General features: G+C 40.9%; 1 protein-coding gene across 1 annotated transcript; it reads left to right on the top strand.

Annotated features, from left to right (window-relative positions):
- The first annotated feature begins 2 nt into the window (after positions 1–2).
- tex26 (testis expressed 26) lies at positions 3–23,411 on the top strand. Its single transcript, XM_072262954.1, has 8 exons — positions 3–163; positions 253–442; positions 6,597–6,681; positions 12,364–12,520; positions 12,651–12,807; positions 15,951–16,124; positions 21,068–21,229; positions 23,115–23,411. Exons 1-8 carry the CDS (start codon positions 107–109, stop codon positions 23,147–23,149), a joined length of 1,017 nt encoding a protein of 338 aa, XP_072119055.1. The 5' UTR covers positions 3–106; the 3' UTR covers positions 23,150–23,411.
- The last annotated feature ends 512 nt before the right edge of the window (positions 23,412–23,923 follow it).

Below are 23,923 nucleotides of genomic sequence, written 5' to 3'. Positions count from 1 at the left end.
TTGCTCAGCAACAGCAGCTAGTTGTGATGACAGCCTCAACTAGGTTCATCTACAGAGCAGTCTGAAAGAAACGGTTCTAATTGCAAAGTTACCGCACTTCTGAAAGATGGAACTGTGTCTAACATCATACATAAAGGAAGCCCCAAATTACAAAAGTATCCAAGTAAGTATTAATTAAACCTAACTCATGTTTATGAACAAGAAACAGTTCTAATTGATTTTGTAAATGTGAATTTATTCTTTGTACTTCAGAATGCTGGCATTCAAGGACACCATTGTCCCAATCAACTACAAGGCACTGAGGAAGAAAGGAACGATCGAACAGAAAAGAAAAGCAAACAGCTACACAATCCTTGTAAAGCGGAAATAGGAAAAAAGATTAAGAAGCGTGAAAAGGAAAAGATGGCAAACATCGTGTCGAGTATGAATGATCCTTGCTCGGGTGAGTCAGTAACAGGATTCTTTCTGGACAATGAATGCAAACATTTATGCAAAAATATTTTGAAACTGAATAGTCATTCAGAAACAGCAATTATGAAACTTGATACCACAGCTTTAATTTCATGGGGACAGAAGTTTCCATTATGTGTGGGGCGTAATCTAAGCCAGAAATGAAGGAGTGGCCATACTACAGCAACTCAAGTAGTGCAGGGTGGACCAGAGGGATGGTTCTTCGCAACTCCTTCCTCTCTCTCCATTGCTGCCTCCTCTCATCTGCTGATTGCTGTCTATAGCCTTCTGGCTACATTCCACTGAGCTATTTATCACTGTGGTTGGTTGTGGCCCATAAAATAGGGACAACAATGTTAAATATACAGTAGTAATGTTTGCAATTAATTATCTGTAATTATTGTTCCAAGATCTTGCTCATATAAAATCAATCTGCATTATCAGTATCTGATAGGGAGAGCAGATTAACACTTTATCATCAGACTTGATTACTGTGAAGTCAGAATTGGAAAAAAAGATGGAAAAGTGGGAACATCTATGGGGAGAAAGAGAGAGAAAGTGTGTGTGTGTGTGTGTGTGTGTGTGTATGAGAGAGAGAGAGAGAGAGAGAGAGAGAGAGAGAGTGAGAGAGAGAGAGAGAGTATTCAGACTCTGCCTCGACTGCGGATTGAAGAAGAGAGGCTCACAATCATCTGAGAGAAGGAAGTTGCCTCATCTTTGTCTTAAATGGGTTTATTTTTCAAACCTATCCCTTACTTCTATATTCTCCCACTGCAGCAAACACCCTCTGCTTATCAGTTATGTACAGAGCCTATAAAGTATTCACCCCCTTGAAGGTTTTCATGTTTTTCTGTTTTACAGCATTGAACCATGGTGGATTTAATTTGGCTATTTTGACACTGATTAACAGAAAAAAAAACTCGTGCCAAAGTGAAAACAGATCTCTACAAAATGATCTAAATTAATTACGTATAAAACAAAAAAGAAGCTTAAGTATTCATCTGCTTTAATATGACACATCAAATCCTCACTGGTGCAGCCAATTGGTTTTAGAGGTCACATGATTAGTTAAATGGAGATCACTGTGTGCAGTCAAGGGGTTTCAATAGATTGCAGTAAAAATACACCTGTATCCAGAAGGTTCAACCACGGTGAGTTAGTATCCTGCCAAAAATTGCACCATGAAGACAAAAGAGCACTCCAAGCAACTCTGTGAAAAGATTATTGAAAAGCACAAGTCGGGGGATGGATGCAACAGTTGCCCAGGTGCTTCACCAGTTGCGGTTTTATGGGAGAGTGACAAAAAGAAAGTCACTCTTGAAAAAAACCCATATGGAATCTCGGCTAGAGTTTGCCAGAAGGCATATGGGAGACTCCGAAGTCAGTTGGAAGAAAGTTCTGTGGTCTGATGAAACCAAAATTGAGCTGTCTGGCCATCAGACTTAACACTCTGTTTGGCGTAAGCCGAACTCTACACTTCATCAAAAACATACCATCCCTACCTTGAAGCATGGTGGTGGCTGCATCATGTTGTGGGGATGCTTCACTGCAGCAGGCCCTGGAAGGCTCATGAAGGTAGAGGGTAAAATGAATGCAGCAAAATACAGGGAACTCCTGGAGGAAAACTTGATGCAGTCTGCAAAAGAACTGCGACTGGGGAGCAGATTTGTTTTCCATCAAGAAAATGACAATCAAGCATAAAGCCAAAACTACATGGGAATGGCTTAAAAACAACAAAGCTGATGTCCTGGAGTGGCCAAATCAGAGTCTAGACCTCAATCCAATTGAGAATTTGTGGATGGACTTGGAAAGGTCTGTTCACTCACAATCCCCGTGCAATCTGACAGAGCTTGAGCAGTTTTGTAAAGAAGAATGGGGGAAAATTCCAGATATGTAAAGCTGATAGAGACCTATCCACACAGAGTCAAGGCTGTAATTGCTGCCAAAGGTGCATCTACTAAATACCGACTAGAAGAGGGTGAATACGTATGCAATCAATTATCTTATGTTCATATTTGTAATCACTTTAGAACACTTCGTAAAAATCTGTTTCCACTTTGACATGAAAGAGTCTTTTTCTGTTGATCAGTGTCAAAAAAGACAATTTAAAACCACCGTGATTCAATACTGTAAAACAATAAAACACAAAAACTTCCCTGGGGGGGGGCGGGGGTGAATACTTTTTATAGGCACTGTATCTAATCAAGTCCCACCCTACACTTTTAAACTAGAGAATAAAAGTCTGTGTTAATATTATTGACTGGTTTTATCTCATACTCCATTTTTCCTTCCTCATCTTCCTTCCTTTTCTCATTATTCTCTGTGTATTCTATACAATTTTCTGACCTGTAAACTGTGATAATGTCCATTTTCTTTAAATTTGAAGCTATCTTTAACTCTTCTAGTAATCATAGATTCTTTCTCATTGGAATGTATCTATTCTGATTAAATGTCTACCTCTGTAGCTCATCCGACTGATCCTTACTTAATTTGTCAGATTAAATTGACAACTTTCTCTCCTTTAAAAACTCTAACATTTAGAATAGTAAGAACAGCACAGTTTTGGCAATATCAAAGTTTTCTTCAAGTTACTTGCCACCCTAACTTGGATATGATTACTTTCCTTGACTGTTGTGGGGGAATAATGTGGAATTGACAGAACCATTAAAAGCCATCATCACTATACAGGCTGTATCAATCAATAATTATGAAACAAGTTTAGCATTTCCCATGAAAACAAAGAGGAATGGAGATTGGGAAAAAACATCCCAGTGCAAGATATTTACATTGAAAAAGGTGATGCAAAAATGAATGGCTCGTTCGAGATGAATCTAGGAAAATTTATGACCTGGAGGGAAACAACTCAGTAAATGCATCCATACTAGATGAGAAAGAGTAACCTACCTATTTCCACTACTAAGGATTCTATCCTCAGTTCTGTAGTCACAGCTCAAGCTCACAACCCATATATTGTTTAAAGTTGCCAAGTTTCTGTCCCCATTCTTTTAAGCAATGATCTCAGACCCCTTCCACTCTCTGAGTGAAAGATCTCTAGTCCTCTCTAAACTTTCTACCATCACTTTAAATCAATGTCCCATGACAAGAAGGTGCATAGTGGACAGGGTAAGGTAAAATAAAGCAAGCTCATGTCAGATATCCTTAGATTATCCAAATCCTTTCTTATGACTACAACTTTACAGTTTGGCAACATCTCAGTAAACCCCCTTGCACCAAGTACAATCACATCTTTGCCTGTAATACAACGAACAAAATGATAGATAATTCCCAAGCTGTGGCCTAACCAGCAATGCATACAGTCCTAGTGTAATCTTCTCTTATTCTCTGCATTTTGTCCAACAAAAGCACACGGTATGCCTTTTAACCACTTTAATGACTTGTCCTGTTATCTTTATGATCCACAAATATACATTCCAAGGTCACTTTGTTCCTTAATATTTCTCAACATTCTCTTATTTATTGTGATTTCTGCTGCTATGTTCAACCACCTCAGATGCCATTCCTCTGGATTAAATACTGTTCACTAATTTTCTGCTCAGCTGAAAAGTTTTCTGTTGTTTTCATTTATTTGTATCTGGCATAAGATTGCTTTATTTTGCCTTATTCCACCCTCCCTGCACCTTTTCATACAGCAAAATCTAGATTTGGTATTCTTACCCTATTTGTGGAAGCATGTTTATCTCGAGTTCCATGGATTTTCATAGTAGCCTCCTATTTGGTCTGAAAGGCTTTTTGACCTGAAATGTTAACTCTGTTTCTTTTTCCACAGATGCAGCCTGACCTGTTAAATGTTTCTGCATTCTCTGCATTTTTCTAGAACATAAGAAGCTAAGAGCAGGAATAGGTCACTGGGCCCTCAAGCCTGCCTTGCCAGCCAATACCATCACAGATAATCTGCCCAAGGTTTCAGTTAGGTGTCAGTTCCCAACACACCCCAGTTCCCTTAACTTTCTTATTGACATCTTCTTTAAATATCCACCAATTACCTAAACTCCATATCCATCTTGTATGAATTTCAGAGACTCATTAGCCTCTGTGAGAAGAAATTCCTACGTGCTGCAGTTTTAAAGGGCAGCTCCATAATCTTGTAACTGTGTTCTCTAGTGGAAACAGCACAGCATCTTGTCGTTCCCCTTGAAGATCTTACATGCTTCATTTAGATCTCTCCACCATTCTTCTAACCTCCAAAAATCATATTGACAAACTTCAACTCAATCAGAATGCCACAGCTGCGCTTCTAACTAAAACCAGGACAAGGGAACATATCACTTCTGTCCTAGCTACTCTGCATTGGTTTCCTGCTGTATCTTCTAGAATTGATTTTAAAATTCTTTAATTTGTTTTTAAAGCTCTTCGTGGTCTGGGTCAGAGTACATTACAGAATTGGCAGGACAGCTTTTTTGAACTATACTCCTAAACTGTGAAATTCAATACCTAAAACTATAAGGGATACAGACTCAGTTAACACTTATAAACGTCAGCTTAAAACCTAATTATTTAATCTTGCTTTTAACTGATATCTTTTTGCCTTTTATTTTCGTGTTTACTTTTATTTTTATTTTGTCTTCTATTTTTATGTTTGCACTTTATCCTATTGTAAAGCACTTTGACCTATATGAAAAGTGCTCAGTAAATAAGTTATGATTATTATTAATATTATTATAAATTTTATTTCTTTAACTGCTCACTTTATCCCAGAAATGATAATTTCAAATCTTTTTCAGACTGTCTTCAATGTGATTATAAACTTTGTTAAATAATGGAATTGTATGCAATACCTTCAGTGTAGATACAACAATTTTCAATTTCTAAAGCTCCAGCCTTCTTGCAATGGATGCCAGTTTGTCTTCCTACCACTTGCTGCAACTTCTTACTTTATTTCAGATTTCCAGCATCTGCACTCAAACATCACTTCTCACCTGAGTAAAGCTGGCCTTCTCACAATTAAAAATTTTTATTCTCCAAGTGTAGACTAGGCGACTGTTTCATAAAACACCTGCATTGGTTATCTCAAGCTTCTGATTACACTTCATTTTAATTCTCCTTCCCTCTTCAAAATTCAAAGTTAAATTTATTATCAGATTACATACATCTCACCACATACAATAGAGATTTATATACATACCTGAGATTCTTTTTCTGCAGGCATACTTAGCAAATTTATAGAAAAGTAACTATAAATCGGATCAATGAACACAAACCGTGCAAATGCAGGTATTAATAAATAGCAATAAATAATGAGAGCATGAAATAACAAGATAAAGAGCACACTCGCCTGTCTGTTCTCAGTCTCCCCCATTGCAAATGGGAGACCAACACAGAATGAAACATGGTACAAATATTAAATTTTTCAGTGTTTTTATTCACTCAAGGGGCGTGGCCTGATTGGGCAATCAGAGCCAGCATTTAATTTCCCATCTCTAATTGCCCTTTCAGGTAACCTACACCCATATTACTTTCCTCCTTCACACACTCATCTTTTCATTTTGTTTTCTTCCCCCTTTATTCATCAGTCCTATCCCATTCCTCCACCTAGTTCTATCTGCTTATCATCACCTCCCCATTCAGTTCCAACTATCACCTACCAGCTTACTTCATACTACTATATGCAGTACTAACAAACTCCCCTGAAGCCTCTCAGTCTTCATGCAGAGCCCTGATCCGAAATATCAACTCACATATTTTGTCTCCCCAGATGGTGTTTGACCCCTGAGTTCTCCCAGCCTTTGCAGTATTTAATCCTGTTTTATTTTGCCCTTGAATGGTGATCACTACTACCAAAGTGCTCTCTAACTGGTAATCATTCCACATATGTCATTCCCTAAACTAAGTACAGAATTCCACCCCTACTTGTTGGTAAATATGTGAAACAGAGTAAAAGAGAGAGCAAACAAGAGACTACTGGGTAGCAAGAATAGGTATGAATTGTTGTAGGAACAAACCAACCAAGCATATTTGCCATTTCATTGTAAGATGTTGAGACTGCAAATATACAGAACTCCATCTTCAGAATTCAGGAGTAGATCCTGATATTAACATGCTTGATATAAAATATTTTAAAGTATATTTTAATCTTTCTTTTTGTAGAAATTTTTGATAATAATTTGAACAATCTTTAATATCTTTAGGAAGGTCATCGGCCTTTGACCCCTACCAAACAACATTCATGCGGGACTTTGTTTATCGTCCAGGATCCATAGCTGAACCCATTCGGTGAGTCTGTACAAGAACCACTGTCAATATCAGCTTAACCAACTTCAAGTTCCTCTGCTAACTTCAAGTGTGGATGAAATGTGTGCCTAGCAAGCGAATTAATTGGCATTTGCCGATATTATTCATTCATATTAGGATGTGGGGTTGATATATTCACCACCTATTAGTGTCAAGACTAACTGATGCTTCCAATATTTTCTGATCACAGAGCTCTCTCCATAAACGTTTTAGAGAAAGTGATGCAAGTAATTGTTGTCCTGCTGCTCAGGACTCTGCCAGAAAATGAAGTAACTTCAAGCCTTGCTTCCTCTTTACCACTGGGAGCTCTTCTCTGGCATCCAGTAAATTACCATTTAATCTAGATAAGTAGGAAAGAATGAAAGCAGAGCTAATGAGCATGTTAGAGAATGTTGTGCAGCATCGAGAGGAAATATGTCACGTAGCTTAGCAGTTAGTATAACGCTCTTAAAGTGTCATCTGTAAGATGGGATTCAGTTACCACCATTGTCTATAAGGAGTCTATACGTTCTCCCTGCGACCACGTGGGTTTCCTCTGGGTGCTCCGGTTTCTGTCTACATTGCAAAGATGTATGGTTAGGGTTAGTGAGCCGTGGGCATAATACTGACGTGCTGGAAGTGTGGCAACACTTGCGGGCTGCCAAGCACAATCCCCGCTCATTTGATTTGACAAAAATGGTGCATTGCACTGTATGTTTTGATGTACATGTGACTAGGGGTGCGGTGCTAATTTTTTAGGTGCTGGAGCTGACAAAAATGTTTGCCATTTCCTATATCCTCTCTATATATATGTCACACCCAATTTGTGTACCTGCTCATTTCATGTACTGGGCTACTTCCTTGCCCCATTCATGTAATGAGCAGGTACACAAATTGGGTGTGACATATATATATATGAATAGGGCTTCTTATAATGTCAAGCACTAAACCAAGATAATAGAAATATATGAATTCTAGAGCTCCACAGAAATATAGTGATAGTTAAGACATTAACAAGATTATAGCCTATCACTACATTTCAGTGTATAACTGGTACAATAAAACATATAATACTTAGTTTAATAATATGACAAAGTATTGCATGGTTGCACTCACTAATTATCATAAAATATAATTATCAAGTAAAGAAAAAGACGGTAATCATGTATTTTACCAATTTAAAAGTAATTACCTACTTACCAAATGCCACCAATGAGAAGTTTCACAATAGTTTCCACAAAGGGTCAGGCGTAATATGTGTTCAGGGATCTGAAGCAACTCTTGTCCTGGTGTCATCTGCTGATCTGTGATACCGCAGCCATGATGTGATATAAAGCTCAGGATTCCACTGAACTAGAGGAGGTCTGTGCAGTTTAATAAACATAAGTGCTGATACATGATTTATGAGAATTCTTGAGCATTGTGTTGTTATTATCAAGCTCATGTGACTAAATCCTCTCTCACACTCAGCAGTACTAATAGGAATAACTTGTGAACAGCTCAGTAATGGGAGTAAATCTTGGGGGATGCGAGTCCATGACCCTCCACACAATCTCTGAAGGCATTTATTACAGAGGAAGAAGAAAGCTTAAACATCTTACAAAGAGATGATATTGCAGCTTCTCCATAATTAGGTGGTAATTCAGCAGGCCAGTTACCTGTATCAAGGACACACATTTCACTTAGCAGGGATTTATACATACTTTGAGGTTTAGAAGTTTGAGAACCTTTCAAGGATGTTGCTGTGAACATACGTTGCTGGTACCCATCGCAAAGAGCAGAAAAATGCTCACACTTGTGTACAGTCATCCCTCGGTATCCACGGGGGATTGGTTCCAGGACCCCCAGTGGATACCAAGATCCACAGATGCTCAGGTTCCTTATATAAAATGGCATAGTATTTGTATATAACCTACGCACATCCTCCCGTATACTTTAAATCATCTCTAGATTACTTGTAATACCTAATACAATGTAAATGCTATGTGAATAGTTGTTATACTGTATTGTTTAGGGAATAATGCTCAAACAACGTGTGCTGGAGAGAGACTGAGGATCTGTGAAATGGCGGGAGGCTACAGCAGGGTATGCTGGGACAACGGGTCGAGTGAGGAGGAATTTCACAAAACAGTCACAGCTCCAGGATTTCACCAAAAACGTTCAAATATCCTCATGTTACTAGTGGTATTTTCCCCACCAGCCACCACCCCCTTTCCCCAACCCTCACTTCCATAAAATTCCCTCTATTTAATATGCGGCCACTGTTAAATTCCCCACTTGTTTATTTTGACGTTTTTTTTTACCGAGGTGCCAGAGCGGTGCTCCAGTGATCCCCAGCAGCTCTGCATCCCTGCATGTGACAAATAAAGCTGATCTTTATAAGGACGGGAGAATGGAACTTAAGGGTTTGCTGTGCTGGGAGTTGTCACTGTCTAGGTGGCCTCCTTCTGTGCTGTAGTGTAGGAAGTCTCTTCAGGAAGTGGACTGAGTGTATTACTGTGGTGCTCCATCTGCAGAGCTACCGCACAGCTTGGCATCAATCAGCGGTCCGGAGGTAGCGTTCGGTGTTTTTGATTTTGATGGAGTGTCCAGCTGTTGTCACCACCCAGAATGATCCAAGGAGATGTCACCAACAGACAAGGGACTGCTGGAAGATGACATCCGTTTACTCTTCAGTGCTTCTGATCTGGGCTGCATTAACTCACTGGAGCAGAGGGCCTTTATACCAAACACTCTGGTTGCAAAGCACAAGCGATGACTAGGATTCTGCCATCCTCCCCACCCTCAGCTGAACACCCAGGCCAGAGAAACCCCATTTGTTGCCTCCTCATCAGGTTGATTGCCCTAGAAAGCCCTTCTCTGGTTAAATCAGTATGATGCCCTTGAATTTGATTAAGTATCTCAAGGTCAAAACACATCATACATTCAGGACATCTCTGAGACACCTAGATAGGTATGTCGATGAAAGAAAAATGGACTGTTATGTGGGAGGGAAGGGTTAGATTGATCTTGGAGTAGTTTAAAGATTTGGCACAACATAGTGGGCTGAAGGGCCTGTACTGTTCCATGTTCTACGTTCTTTTGGATTCACTGTGGTGTTGTTTGTGGGATCTTGGTATTCTCAAAACATCTGCAGAATTTGTTCACGTAAAGGTAGTTTGTTGTGTGTGAAGTGCTTTGAGATGACCAGGAGTGATGAAAACAGTTCTCTAAAAATGCAAGTCCTTTATATTTCAGTATTGGGTCTTGCTGAAGGCGCTGGATGGTGACAGTAGTCATTCAATATATAGAGAATATTTCTCAACACTTATGTACTGCGCCTTGGAAGAGAACATGTTTGAAACTTCAAACTGCAGTCTTTCAAACTCACCTTGGCTTCTTCAATTCAGACAACCAGATGAAGTATGTAGTTCTGTTCATCCTCAGCTGACCTGGCACATAGAAGTTCACTGGACTAACTGCTTTTGCTTTTAGTGTAACACATTTGTCAAAACCTTCCACAGAAACACCGATAATCATCTGGGAACGGTCCTTGGAGGTTCTGTTATCAAGATCCATTTTGTTTTTGTCTTCTGTCTGTTGAATCACAGAGACTACACAAAGATTTTCAAATAAAATTGATAAATTTATTTACTACAGTCATATCTATGCAGAAGAGTGAAAAAAATTGCTTTGCATGCCACCCATACAGATCCTTCCATCACCTGAGGTAGCACAAGGGGAAAGCGATCACAAACTGCAGAATGAAATGTTACGGTCACAGAGAAAATGCAGAACAGGCAGGCAACAGGGTGCAAGGCTATGACGAGGTAGATTGTGTGGTCAATGGGTGGGACCTGTTGCAATTTATCCACTGCTGCAACATTTCTACAACCAGGAATTCCTTATTAGGAGACCACAGCCAGTGTGGATAGGTGATAACAACTCCTTCTCACTGACTATCAACACAGACACACTTCAAAGATGCATGCTTAGCCCACTGCTCTTCTCCCCCTACACTTACAACAATGCAACTAAGCACAGCTCCAACATCATCTAGGTCATCTCACTGTTGGTAGAAGCTCAGGTGGTGATGAGGAAGCGTACAGGAGTGGGATAAGTCGGCAGGCTGAGTCATATCTCAACAACAACCTTGCATTCCACATCAGCAAGACCAAAGAACTGATTGTAGATTTCAGGAAGGGGAGGTCAGGAGAACACACACTACTTTTCATTGAGGGGTCAGCGGTAGAAAGGATGAGCAGCTTCAAGTTTCTAGGTATCAATGTCACTGAGTATCTGTCCTGGGCCCAATACATTGATGTAATCACAAAGAAGGCGGACCAGCAGCTTCAGTTCATTAGGAACTTGGCCTGTCACCAGAGACTCTTCAAAAAATTTCTATCCATGTACAATGGAGAGCATTCTTACCGGCTGCATCACTGCCTGGTATGGAGGCTCCAATAGACTGCATTGCAAGAGATTACAGAGGGCTATAGTCAGCTGCACAATCCTCCCCATTATCGAGGTCATTTTCAAGAGGAGGTACCTCAAGATAGTGGCACCGATCATTAAAAGCCCTCATCATCCAGGACTTACCTCTTCTTATTACTACCATCAGAAAGGAGGTACAGGAGCCTCAAGATGCACTCGCAATGGTTTAGGAACAGTTTCTTCCCCATCATCATCAGATTTCTGAACAGTCCATGAATCCACAAATACTACCCTGTTATTCCTTTCTTTTGCACAATTAATTTATTTTGTAATTTATAGATCTTTATTGTCTTTGCACTGTGGTAGTTGTCCATCATGACATGATTTCCGATGAGGACAGGAAACCTGTGCAGGGAGGTTTTTAAAGTGGAAAAGCCATTGCTCTTGGGCAGTTCCACTCTCTCAACTTCAGAAGTCTTGTCCAGTGGTACAAACAAGGATCATAAACTGGGTTCTTCCTTGGTTGCAATGGATGATAACGATGTCCTCTGTGCCTTGTCATGCCCTTCGCTCTCCATGGAGTGTACTTCCTGGTGGAGGGATCTCACTTTAGATCTCCTCTGCCCAATCTGCATGAGCTGACTTTGCAGGCTAGGACAGACAGGTCCCTATCTCACTGGGGTGTGAGGTCACCGGCTACCCTCACCGGATTTAGCCCACCTTTCAAAACGGTGTATTGTGTGTATGGGGTGTCCAGGGAGGGGTAGTAACGCTGGTGAAGGGGTTTGTCATGTCCATTCCAGGGCAGCTCACTCACCTTTGGTCCCCACCGGACACTCAGCTCTCACCTCTGACTCCAAGTAGCTGTTAGCTTGCAACAGGGGCTACACTTTGCACTGTACTGCTGCCACAAAACAACAAATTTCATGTCTTGTGTCGGTGATAATAAATCTGATTCTGATTCTGAAGGGTCCACCTTCTCATACAAGAGGACCATTCAATAGTTCTATGCCAGAGAGACAGAAGCTCTCCTAGAGCCTGGTGGCTTGTGCTTTAAGGCTTTTGTATCTTCTGCCTGATGGGATGGGAGGCAAAGAGCAAATGTCAGGCATGAGTGGGGTCTTTGATTATGTTGGCTGCTTTACTAAGGTGGATTTAATAAAATCTATTTATATAACTAAAATTACAGTACTGATATAATGTGAAAATTCTACTACAGTCCTTTAACGTACTTTATTTACTTGTGCCTGTTTTCTCTCTGCCTTACAATAGACCTAAATCATCAGATGGGTTTACTTACCCATATCAGCTCCATGAGCCTATTGGTGACACTTCATATTCAGATGACTATGCCTGGAAATTACTGACCAGTCCACAGCCTTTGCAAAGAAGCAGAGGATCCTCCAGCAATGAACCTCACCCATGTGATGTAAGCAACAGTCTGTGCATAGGAAACCCCAGAGATAAATTGCATTTTAGTTACATACATGAAAGCAAGAACGTAACAAAACAATAATAGCCTTCTGATCATAACTTTATTAAAAACTGTACTATTGTAGGTTTTGTGGCTATGGAAACAACTCAAGAAGAATCCAGATTCCTTCCCAAGGGTCAACTCATATTTCCCTCAACCAATGTCTTCTGATGACATCAGCAGACTAAAAACGCATCAGTATGATACAATGTACCGGCAGGATTACTTGGGACTACAGCAAGGTAGGACGGCATTGAAATTCATCATTCAGTTACAGAAGGATGTATATAGCACTGAGATGAAAGGTGTTATTGCAATTGATTTGAGTAAGTGCTAAGTATATGAGGTCATTTCAGTCTACCATTAGTTGAGATGACACCTCCTCCCTCCACCAACTTTGCATCTTTTACATCAATAGGAGACAACTGATGGAATTAAGTTTTCAGTACATATTATAGCTGATAATGGATTGAGGGGGAATCCATAGGGAACAGCATTTGGAAGCTTTCAAAGAAAACATGTTGAAGAAGAGCATTGAATGTGAGCAGGCATTTTAGACAATTAGTATTTAGATTAAAACTGGATATCACCAATAGTGAATTTTCGCAAAGATTAATGTAAGTGTTACTGTATTTTTAAATGCAATCTTCATGATTGCAAGGCCCTGCGGGACATTAAGAACGTAAAGTCCTGTGGGTCTGCTCCATCAGCAAGATACTCATTGGTGGGGAAACTGAAGGAGCTGGACTTGGTGTGGACCGTGATGCTGCCCGCATCAGAGGAATCGGGGCGTGAAGGGGGTGTGCAGCCGACAGTACATGATCATCTTTAGTCGATTTTCTTGTGATTGTAAGATCTTGTTGGACATTGTTAATGTGGAGTGCTGCAAGTCTGATCCATGGATTTATTGGCGTATGGCGGGGGAGCCGCGTGGCCTCGGTCGCAGCAAGGACTAGGCCTCAAGCCGCAGTGTCGCCGGTTTACAGCCGCCCAGGAGAGAGGGGTCGCGGTGGCTGCGCTCTGCCGGGGGCGGAGTGGCACATCCAAGCTGGAGTCGGTGCTGCCCCCCGTGCTCGCTCGGCAGAAGACAAGGTGCGTTGTGTTCAGCTGCCGACTGTTCCAATATTCATGGTCCCAGGGTCTTGGACTATACATATTTGGTGTGACTGTATTTTACTGGTATCTTAATTGTGTTTGCTATCTTATAGGTGCACTATCTGCCTTGTGCTGTGTTTGACTGTTGGTACCTTTGGCCCCAGAGTAACACGCTTTCATTTGGTTGCATTCATGGGTGTTCATGTTTGGTTGATTGACGATTAAACTTCAACTTGAACCTGAAGTGGCCACTCAGTTTATTTAGCACAAATGTTCTGTCTTCCCTGACTGAATTATTTTAGATTTGTTGGTGTTGCTAATCATTTCAAGGTTCCTGCTGTTGCTGAGGGAGACAATACATGCAGTATGGAGAAATGGAGCCCGCTAGTCCAACAAAAGGAGTATTGCTTGACTCATGGGAACGGAAATTAAGCAAGCTTTAAAATGACAAATGAAATGAAAGGAAATATATATTGGGGTACAGATTCATAAGAAGAGAATAAACAGTAATTAAAGATCATTTAAAAATTAATGATGAGAATGATTGGACCAATCTTTGATATACATAAGGAAATGGATATCATGGTGGAAGCAGAATTGAAGGTGGAAAAATATTTTTAAGTGGGAACACAATGAAATGGAAACAAAATTTAGAGAGATCTTTTCCCCATAAAAATATGTATTGTTCATAAAATTTATAGAGGAAGGAAGTTCTTTACACAGAGTGGAGAATGAATGGAATACCTTGACAGGGGTGGTGGTAGAGGCAAATACATTCGGGGGATTTAACGAACTCTTTGATAGGCACATGAATGACAGAAAAATGGAGGGCTATGAAGGATGCAAAGGTTCAACTGATCTTAGAGTAGGTTAAAAGGTCATCACAAAGGGCCTGCTCTATTCTATAATGTTCAATATTCGGTGTTCTTAAAATGCAATTGGGACATACCTCCCTTTGTGTTCATTTCACCACCGATTCCATACTTTCTGCAACAAGGTCATGCAGGTCTCACCCTTAACCAGCACACCAGTGACGGTTTGAGATGCTGTTACAGTTCAGTGACTAGACCACAGTCCTCCTCCATTAAACCTTTGCAGTGGTAGTACCATGCTTCCGTGCAGGCACTCCTTCTCCTTGGAAGGTGCAGCAACCGAATGTGGTGTCTCCATAATACTGATCAGTTTCAGGCAGACCATCCACCGAGTTGATAATCTTCCAGTGGCAGCTGGTGTTTGCCTCAGTATGTAACTCTGGGAATGGCCCATAAATTGGAAATTTATGCTGCTGCTTGGGAGAACTTCAACAAGGATCACTGGCAGATGGACAGTCTATCAGGTGAATAATTGTCTCTTCTATACCATAGCCCTCTTGCAGTCAGAGTGCCTTGGGAGTGAGGCCTCCTCTGTGCATCAAGGATCTGACAGGAAGGATAATTCTCACTGTTGTCCAAGTGAGGTGCTGGCGGTTATTTGTTTGTGAGTTCTTGTGAAGAGTCCAAATCACTTTGACCTCGTGAGCCCATCCCACTGTCCTCTTCCCTTTCTCTTCTTCCCCTCCTGTACCTGTTTCCTTTAGGTGCTTGTAAATCATGACCTGATAGACGTGATCTATTCTGGATCTCCGGATGAAAAGGCAGATGGCTTGGGTGACTGTCTGGGCAGGGTATTACGGCCCTCCCCCCTCCTTCAGCGGGAGCACAAAAAGTACCTGCCTCCTGATCACCTGCTTCTTGCCAGCCACCCAGAGAGAATATTGCTCCACGTTCCATTGGCTTTCTTCTCCAGCCGATTCTTGTGGAAAGACCTTACTTCTTCAAACCAGATTCCCGGTGCTTTCAAATAATTGGACCTGACAGTGAAGGGAACTGAGGACTACTTTTGTGAGTTTAGCAAAGAAGATGAGAAGAGGTTTTGATGAGGTGAGAAGGAATATATGATTCCCTGGCAGATGCTGTCACCAACCAGAGCCCTGAGCACTATGATCTGCACCCAGCTGTGGCACTGGATCCTGCCTCAGGCCAACCACAGTTAATGAAGATTCACACAATGGAGGCTGACCTCAAACATCAGGGCCTCAGGTTATGCTCAGTGTGGTAGCAACCTCAGCATAGATCCCTGGCTGCATCTGACAGATCTGTTGTATTCCATCCAGTTACAAACAACCGAGGAGGAGAGAGGAACACCCTCAATATATAATCCCGAGTGTAGACATTCTAACCAAGCATATAAAGATGCTCAGTGAGCAATTAGAGTGATATTGTCTTTGAAGTGTTTGGAATTTTCTTTCCAGAGTTCAAGGTGAAATGCCCCCCGTGCGTGCCTATCCAAAGAATGGGGGAACAGTGTCGTCCTCTCACAGATAACCAGTATCACTGTAGAAAACCGAACCGAAAACCCGAGCTGGCAGCCTGCACTTCCCGATATGGCAGCAATAAACAATGGAATATCGCTGCTAAAGGAATAGGTGAGAGCAACTGAACACGCCACTCAGCTTGTCTTTGTGTGTACTGTAATAATACAGTCCACGAGAGAGTTTTCCTTTTATCTGCTATCGGTGTCTATTGCTCCATCTTCCTGTTAATGTGTAAAACTGTATCTTTATCAACTGGTGTCTACCATGTTAGTTTAGATATACACTATTATTGCATCAGGACATTAGTTTCCTGACTTCAGTAAAGGATCTTCTGTTGTTAGTTTTCCTTCTGTTATTTGCCTTTGCAAGCAGCACCAGCTGCCACGTGAGGCTAAAGGTTGTCTGGAAGTCGTGCTTGCCCCGCAGAGTCATGAGACTGGCAAAAGAGCCAGGGCTTTCTCACGTAATGAGTCCTGAGGATTAGCACAGCACTGCCTGTAGGATGATGGATGCAGTTTATTACATGAAAATTGGACAAGGACTTGCAAGAGAAGAGGGTTGTAGGTATATCAGGAAAGGTGAGGGAAGGTGGAATCTTTACAGACATGATGCTGATTAACCTCTTTCTGTGTTGCATTACAGTCATAGAGTCATAGAGAAGTACAGCACAGACACAGGCCCTTCAGCCCATCTAGTCCATGCTGAAACCACTTAATCTGCTTACTCCCATTGACCTGCACCAGGACCATTGGCCTCTAGACCTTAGCTACCCGCATACCTATCCAGGTTTCTCTTAAACATTGAAATTGAGCTCACAGACACTACTTGTGCTGGCAGCTCACTCCACACTCTCGTGACTAGGTGAAAAAGTTTCCCCTCCTGTTCCCCTTAAACCTTTCACCTTTCACCTTTAACCCATGACCTCTGGTTATAGTCCCACCCAACCTTAGTGGAAAAAGCTTGTTTGTATTTACTCTATCTACACCACTCATAATTTTGTCTACCTCTTTCAAATCTCCTCACAGTCTTCTACATCCTAAGGAGTACAGTCCTAACCTATAAAATCTTTCCTTATAACCCAGGTCCCCCAAACCTGGCAACATCCTTGTAAATTTTCACCGCATTCTTTCAACCTTGTTTACATCTTTCCTGTAGGTAGGTGACCAAAACTGCATACAATACTCCAAATTAGGCTGCACCAACATCTTACACAACTTCAAAATACATCTGATTTATGAAGGCCAATGTGCCAAAAGCTTTCTTTATGACTCTATCTACCTGTGACACTATTTTCAATGAATAATGAATCTGTATTCCCTGATCCCTTTGTTCTACAGCACTCCTCAGTGCCCTGCTGTTCACTGTCCAAGACCTACGTTAGTTGGTCCTACCGAAGTGCAAAACCTCACACTTGTCTGCACTAAATTCCATCTGCCATTTTTCCAGCAAATGCAGATCTCTCTGCAAGCCATGATAGTCTTCCTCACTGTCCACTACACCCCCAATCTCGGTGTGTTCCACAAATTCGCTGAGCCGGTTAACCACATTATCATCCAGATCGTTAATATAGATGACAGACAACAAAGGACAAACAACAAAGCAACCCATGTGGGACCTTGTCAAATGCCTTCTTAAAGTCCATGTAGACAACATCCACTGCTTTGTCTTCATCCACTTTCCTGGTAGCTTCCTTGAAAAACTCTATAAGATTGGTTAGACATGACCTACTATGCACAAAACCATGCTGACTAACCTTAATCAGTCCATGTGTATCCAAATATTTACGATTTTCTACTATCTACTAAGTCCCCTCCTTTACCCCCTGTATACCTGTGACTGTGTTGCCACCCACAGCTCTAATCTGCTAATTAGATTTACCGATGACACTACACTGATTGGCCTTATCTCAAATTATAACAAGGTGGCCTACAGGGAGGAAGTCACCTCTCTGACACAGTGGTGTCAAGAAAACAACCCCTCCCTCAATGTCGCAAAAGCAAAGGAACTGGTTGTGGATTACAGGAGGAATGGAGACAGGCTGACCCCTATTGACATCAATGGATCTGGGGTTGAGAGGGTAAACAGCTTTAAGTTTCTCGGCATCCACATCACCAAGGACCTCACGTGGTCTGTACGCACCAGCTATGTGGTGAAAAAGGCCTCTTTCACCTCAGGTGGTTGAGGAAGTTTGATATGGGCCCCAAAAACCTAAGAACTTTCTACAGGGGCACATTTGAGAGCACCCTGACAGGCTGCATCACTGCCTGGTATGGGAACTGTACCTCTCTTAATCGCAGGACTCTGCAGAGAATGGTGTGGACAGCCCAGTGCATCTGTAGATGTGGACTTCCCATGATTCTGGACATTTACAAAGACAGGTGTGTAAAAAGGGCCTGAAGGATCATTGGGGACCCGAGTCACTCCAACCACAATCTATTCCAGCTGCTACCATCCGGAAAATGGTACCGCATCATAAAAGCCAGGACCAACAGGCTCTGGGATAGCTTCTTCCACCAGGCCATCAGACTGATTAGCTCATGCTGATTTGAGTGTATTCTATATTACATTGACTGTTCTATTTACTATAAATTATTATAAATTACTATGATTGCATGTTGCACATTTAGACAGAGATGTAGCGTAAAGATTTTTATTCCTCATGTATTTGAAAGATGTAAGAAATAAAGTCAATTCAATTCAATTCAATTCAACATATCCAGTTCTTTAGAATACCTTCCAATAACTTTCCACAACCGATGTCAGACTAACTGGCTTATAATTTTCTGGTTTATGTTTTGAGACTTTTTAAAACAGTGGAACAACATTGGTTGTTGTCTAATCCCCTGATAGTTCTCCTGTTACAAAGGATAATTTAAATATCTCTGCTAGGGCCCCGGCAAGTTCTGCACTTGCCTCCTGCAGGCCTGAAGGAACATTTTGTCAGGCCCTGGGGATTTATCCACCCAGATTTGCCTTAACCAGGGCCCGAACACCTCTTGAAAACCAATGTCCTTACACTTGTCTTTACCTTTTATTCTGACAGGCACACACAGGCCTTGTACCCTCAAAATGTCATTTTTGAAGGCCTCCAACTTAACAAGTACCCCACTGTCAGAAAACAGCCTGTCCCAATCCACACTTGCCAGATCATTTCTGATACCATCAAAACTGGCCTTTCTCCATTGTACTGTGATTTTGTGAAGGCTGTAAGTTCAAATTCTGTTGGAGTATGAAATATGGACTGACATTGCAGTCAGAGCAGTGGTATAGATCTGTAGTCTTGGTTGCCAATTACTAGAGTCTTAGAACACTACAACACAAAAGCAGCCCCTTTAGCCCATCTAGTCTGTGCCTAGTCCCACCAGCCCACACATGAACCATAGCTCTTCATAGCCCTCCATCACTTGGATATTGAAATGGAACTGCCATCCAGCACATCCATAGTCAGCTCGTTCCACAATCGCAACACCCTCTGAGTGAAGACCCCAATTATTTCACTTTTCAACCATAACCTAGAAACTCTACTTTTAGTATCACCCAACCTCAATGGAAAACCTACCTGTATTCATCCTATTGCAGGTGATAAGAAGTTGTTCCTGTTATGTGGATTCTCACTGACAACATTGGTAATATTTCTCCCTATTCATTGAAGCAGAGAGCTTTAGGCCATTATCTCACTGGTGCTTCTAGAACCTTGTTGAGTATAAATATTTTTTTCCATTTTGACATAAAAAGGCCATTCAGCTTTGTGAGTCTCTATCAACTCACGTTGCAAACCCATTCCTTACAACTTTCCCCTGAATATCTACTCAATTGAATTGAATATTGAATTGACTTTATTTCTTACATTCTTCACATACATGAGGAGTAAAAATCTTTACGTTACATCTCCATCTAAATGTGCAATGTGCTATCATAGTAATTTATAATAATTTATAATAAATAGAACAGTCAATGTAACATAGAAATACACTCAAACCAGTGCGAGTTAATCAGCCTGATGGCCTGGTAGAAGAAGCTGTCCCAGAGCCTGTTGGTCCTGGCTTTTATGCTGTGGTACCTCTTCCCGGATGGTAGCAGCTGGAATAGATTCTGGTTGGGGTGACTCGGGTCCCCAATGATCTTTCGGGCCCTTTTCTCACACCTGTCTTTGTAAGTGTCCTGAATCATGGGAAGTTCACATCTACAGAGGCACTGGGCTGTCCGCACCACTTTCTGCAGAATCCTGTGATTGAGGGAGGTACAGTTCCCATACCAGGCAGTGATGCAGCCAGTCAGGATGCTCTCAATTGTGCCCCTGTAGAAAGTTCTTAGGATTTGGGGGCCCGTACCAAACTTCCTCAATCGTCTGAGGTGAAAGAGATGCTGTTGTGCCTTTTTCACCGCACAGCTGGTACGTACAGACCATGTGATGTGGATGCCAAGGAACTTGAAGCTGTTTACCCTCTCAACTCCAGATCCATTGATATCAGTAGGGGTTAGCCTGTCTCCATTCCTCCTGTAATCCACAACCAGCTCCTTTGTTTTTGCGATTTTGAGGGAGAGACTGTTTTCTTGACACCACCGTGTCAGAGAGATGATTTCTTCCCTGTAGGTCACCTTGTTAATGTTTGAGATTAGGCCAATCTATGCGGTGTTGTCGGCAAATTAAATTTTTCTTCCCATATTCCCATCAACTCTGCCAGCCACTACCCCAGGAGCAACCTACACTGGTTCATTAAACCTACAAATCTGCAGTTTGGGGAGAAGGAAGAAACCGAGGCACTTGGAGGAACTCCACATACCCATAGGGAGAATGTGCAGACTCATCACAGACACCACTGGAGGTCAGGATTGAATCCGGGTCTCTGTGAACGTCAGGTCATAGTTTACATGCTATGTCACAGTGCTCGCCCTCCACTGATCTGCAGTGTTTCCCATTTTACCATAGCAAGGCATTGTAGATGTTTCAATTATTGAGGTCTTTAAAAAGAGTGGATTATTTGAAAATGTTCATTGTATCATTTCTATCACCAACAAGTATTTAAACTCTTCCCTTTGTGGTTTACTTACAGTGCCCAAGTTGACACAAGCACATATGAAAATCCAGGAGAGCAGCAAGCATCCAACCACATATGAGAGAGAGTATGGGAGTGCTGTTATGGATATTACTAGTCTATTGAAATCCCTTGAACCAAAAACAATTAAAAACTATCTGGAGTCACTTCCAAGTAAAGGTATTAGTTTGTATAGGAAATCTTTGCCAAATATTATATTTATTAAGCTGTAGCAATGAAATCCAATTCCGGTAGAAAAACGCCTCGGTCATTACTGTGCCTACAGTACCATAATGAAGTTGCTACTGTGTTGGCAGTTTATCGTAAGGACCTTACAGCCAGCAGTTAATGAAACAGTGGCCTTGGTAGTAGATCAAAATCCTGCACACTTAGCTGACAATGACTTCCAAAAGCTGCGGCCAAAAATCTATATGAAGAAAGCAGCCCATTTTGCTAAAAAAGTGTTGAACTTATTGGTTCGGAAAACTGTCATACCATGTCGAGCTATCACACCATTTGCTGGTAGAGTGGTGGCTTTTGAACAGAGATTATTGTGTGGTAGAATGTTAATCATCCAGCAATTCTTCTCTTTTGAAGAAGAAAACATGCGGCACTAAGTAAATTCCAGTAGACTTGGAAAGTGCTAAAGGCATAAAGAAAATGCCTTCACTTACAAGCTGGAAATTCTGTGCCTAAGCACTGTAATTCAATACAAGCTGCCATTTTAATTCTTTTTCATTGCATACACTTTTGATTAAAAATTTTAAAAAGTTCCTTTGGAGAATAGCTGCTGTAAAAACTGGTGGAATTGGTGTAAAATTAGTAATGTTAATTCTTTTCCAATTTACTCATCTATCTGTGATGAAGGATGACAATATCCATCTTCCATGACCAGTAGTAAATTAGTGCCCTCCCAGGATATTCAGAGCAAATGACTTTGGTCAAGTTTCTAGCTTTCACACAGGCTTACTATGGACTGTGGTTCAAATGGAATTCAAATTGATCTTGTGTGAATCCCCAAGCAATTGCATATTTAATTTTTTTTTTGTCCTGCCTTTCCCTGATACCAGTATTACCACATTTGAATGATTATCTTGTCTAGGGTACTAGCCTCCGTAGTATCCAAGACATCGCCAAGGAGCAGTGCCTCAGGAAGGCAGCGTCCATTACTAAGGACCCCCGTCACCCAGGACATGCCCTCTCTTCGTTGTTACCATCAGGAAGGAGATACAGAAACCTGAAAGCACACACTTAATGACTCAGGAACAGCTTCTTCCCCTCTGCCATACAATTCCTGAATGGACATTGAACCCATGAACTCTACCTCTCTCTTTTTTATATATATCTTATTTCTGCTTTTGCACTATTTTTAATCTATTTAATATGTATATACATATATATTTACAGAAAATAATTCATTTATTTTTCTTACTATATTATCATGTATTGCATTGAACTGCTGTTGCTAAGTTAACAAATTTCACAACACATGCCGGTGATAATAAACCTGATAACCTGATTCTGATTTTAACCCTTCCCTCCTAAATAACCCTCAATTTTTATATCTTCCATGTGCCTATCCAAGAGTTTTGTGAATGTTCCTAACGTATCTGCCTCTACCACAGCCCTGGCAGGGTGTTCCATGCACTCACCACTCTCTGTGTAAAGAACTTACCTCTGGCATTCCTCCATTCCACCCACCACCCCCCAATACGGAGGGCTGCAAGAATGTGCAGCGGTTTCATGTAGAATCATTTTTGATTTGGAAAAACATTTTTTGTGTACTTCAATTTCTTGTACGCACACCTTACAAAGCAATAAAATAATAGATTGTGAATAGATGGCCAGGGATTCAAGAATAAACAGGCCACAGTTGAGTGCTGAGTTTCATCAAACTCTTGGTATCTGTTATGATGGCCTCTGAGGCAGGCTGCTGAACATATTTGGGAAAATAAGCTAGATTAGTCATAAAGGAAACAAATAATTTGGATCCATATTATAGATACAGAAATAAATCAGTTGTTTTAAGCAAATAAACATAGTATTTGTTTGCGTTATTTTGCAGAGCAGCAAGTTTTATTGCAATTTTTAAATAAGTAACTCCAGGAAGTGAAGCAAACTAAAAGCAGCATCTAACTTCCTCATCCAATGGATCCAGGGTGACAACGTGAATGGTCCAGCACAGATAATGAACTGTGATAATAAATGTCACAATCTGAAAATATGAAGATCTGTAATTTATTGTTTATAGGCTTTCTGGAAGCCTCCACGTGTGTAATAGCTACTTAATTAAATCAAATATTAAAAATTATTAAGTATTTTATTTTCTGAATTTTGGAAATAAATCAATTTTCTATGGTTCTTCAATTTTTGCTTTACTTCGCCGATATTAACTGATTGAAGAGATATTTACAAAATTTTCTGTTAAGATATCATCAATGATTAAATATGAAAGACTTATTTTCTTGTTCTGAGAATTTCCTTCTGTAGCTTAAACCTGTATGTTTCTTCTCAAGTATATGATAATGTAAATTCTAGCAATTTCTCTTATTTGGGGAAAACAGAATATTGAGTATATATCACTGTCTTTCTGTTTTTGTACGCTATTTCACTGGCTAAATTGCTTCAGCCCATGCATACACACGTTATTGTTTCCATTGCTTGAGTGACTGATGTATATCCTGGGTATTCCATATACAATATTCCCCACTGCAACCAGATATCTTGTTCCACTTAAGTAACTTGTCTTCTAACCTTGCCAATGATTAAGGTATTGTAAAATTGTCCAATCTGTCATGTGGGTATATTAGCCTAGAAACTCTGTCACATTATATTTTGTAAGTGCTACTTGCTTCCATGCATGTGATGATCTTA

The sequence above is a fragment of the Mobula birostris genome, chromosome 7, assembly GCF_030028105.1.
Source record: "Mobula birostris isolate sMobBir1 chromosome 7, sMobBir1.hap1, whole genome shotgun sequence".
Classification (NCBI taxonomy): domain Eukaryota; kingdom Metazoa; phylum Chordata; class Chondrichthyes; order Myliobatiformes; family Myliobatidae; genus Mobula; species Mobula birostris.
The sequence above is the reverse complement of the archived record's forward strand: the minus strand, read 5'-3'. Positions and strand labels throughout refer to the sequence as shown.

Excerpts from the sequence above, each read along its gene's own strand:
- tex26 (XM_072262954.1), top strand. The coding sequence starts at position 107 with ATGGAACTGTGTCTAACATCATACATAAAGGAAGCCCCAAATTACAAA. Across the intron at positions 164-252 it reads CAAATTACAAAAGTATCCAA|AATGCTGGCATTCAAGGACA; the intron begins GTAAGTATTAAT and ends TTTGTACTTCAG. Across the intron at positions 6,682-12,363 it reads TCCATAGCTGAACCCATTCG|ACCTAAATCATCAGATGGGT; the intron begins GTGAGTCTGTAC and ends GCCTTACAATAG.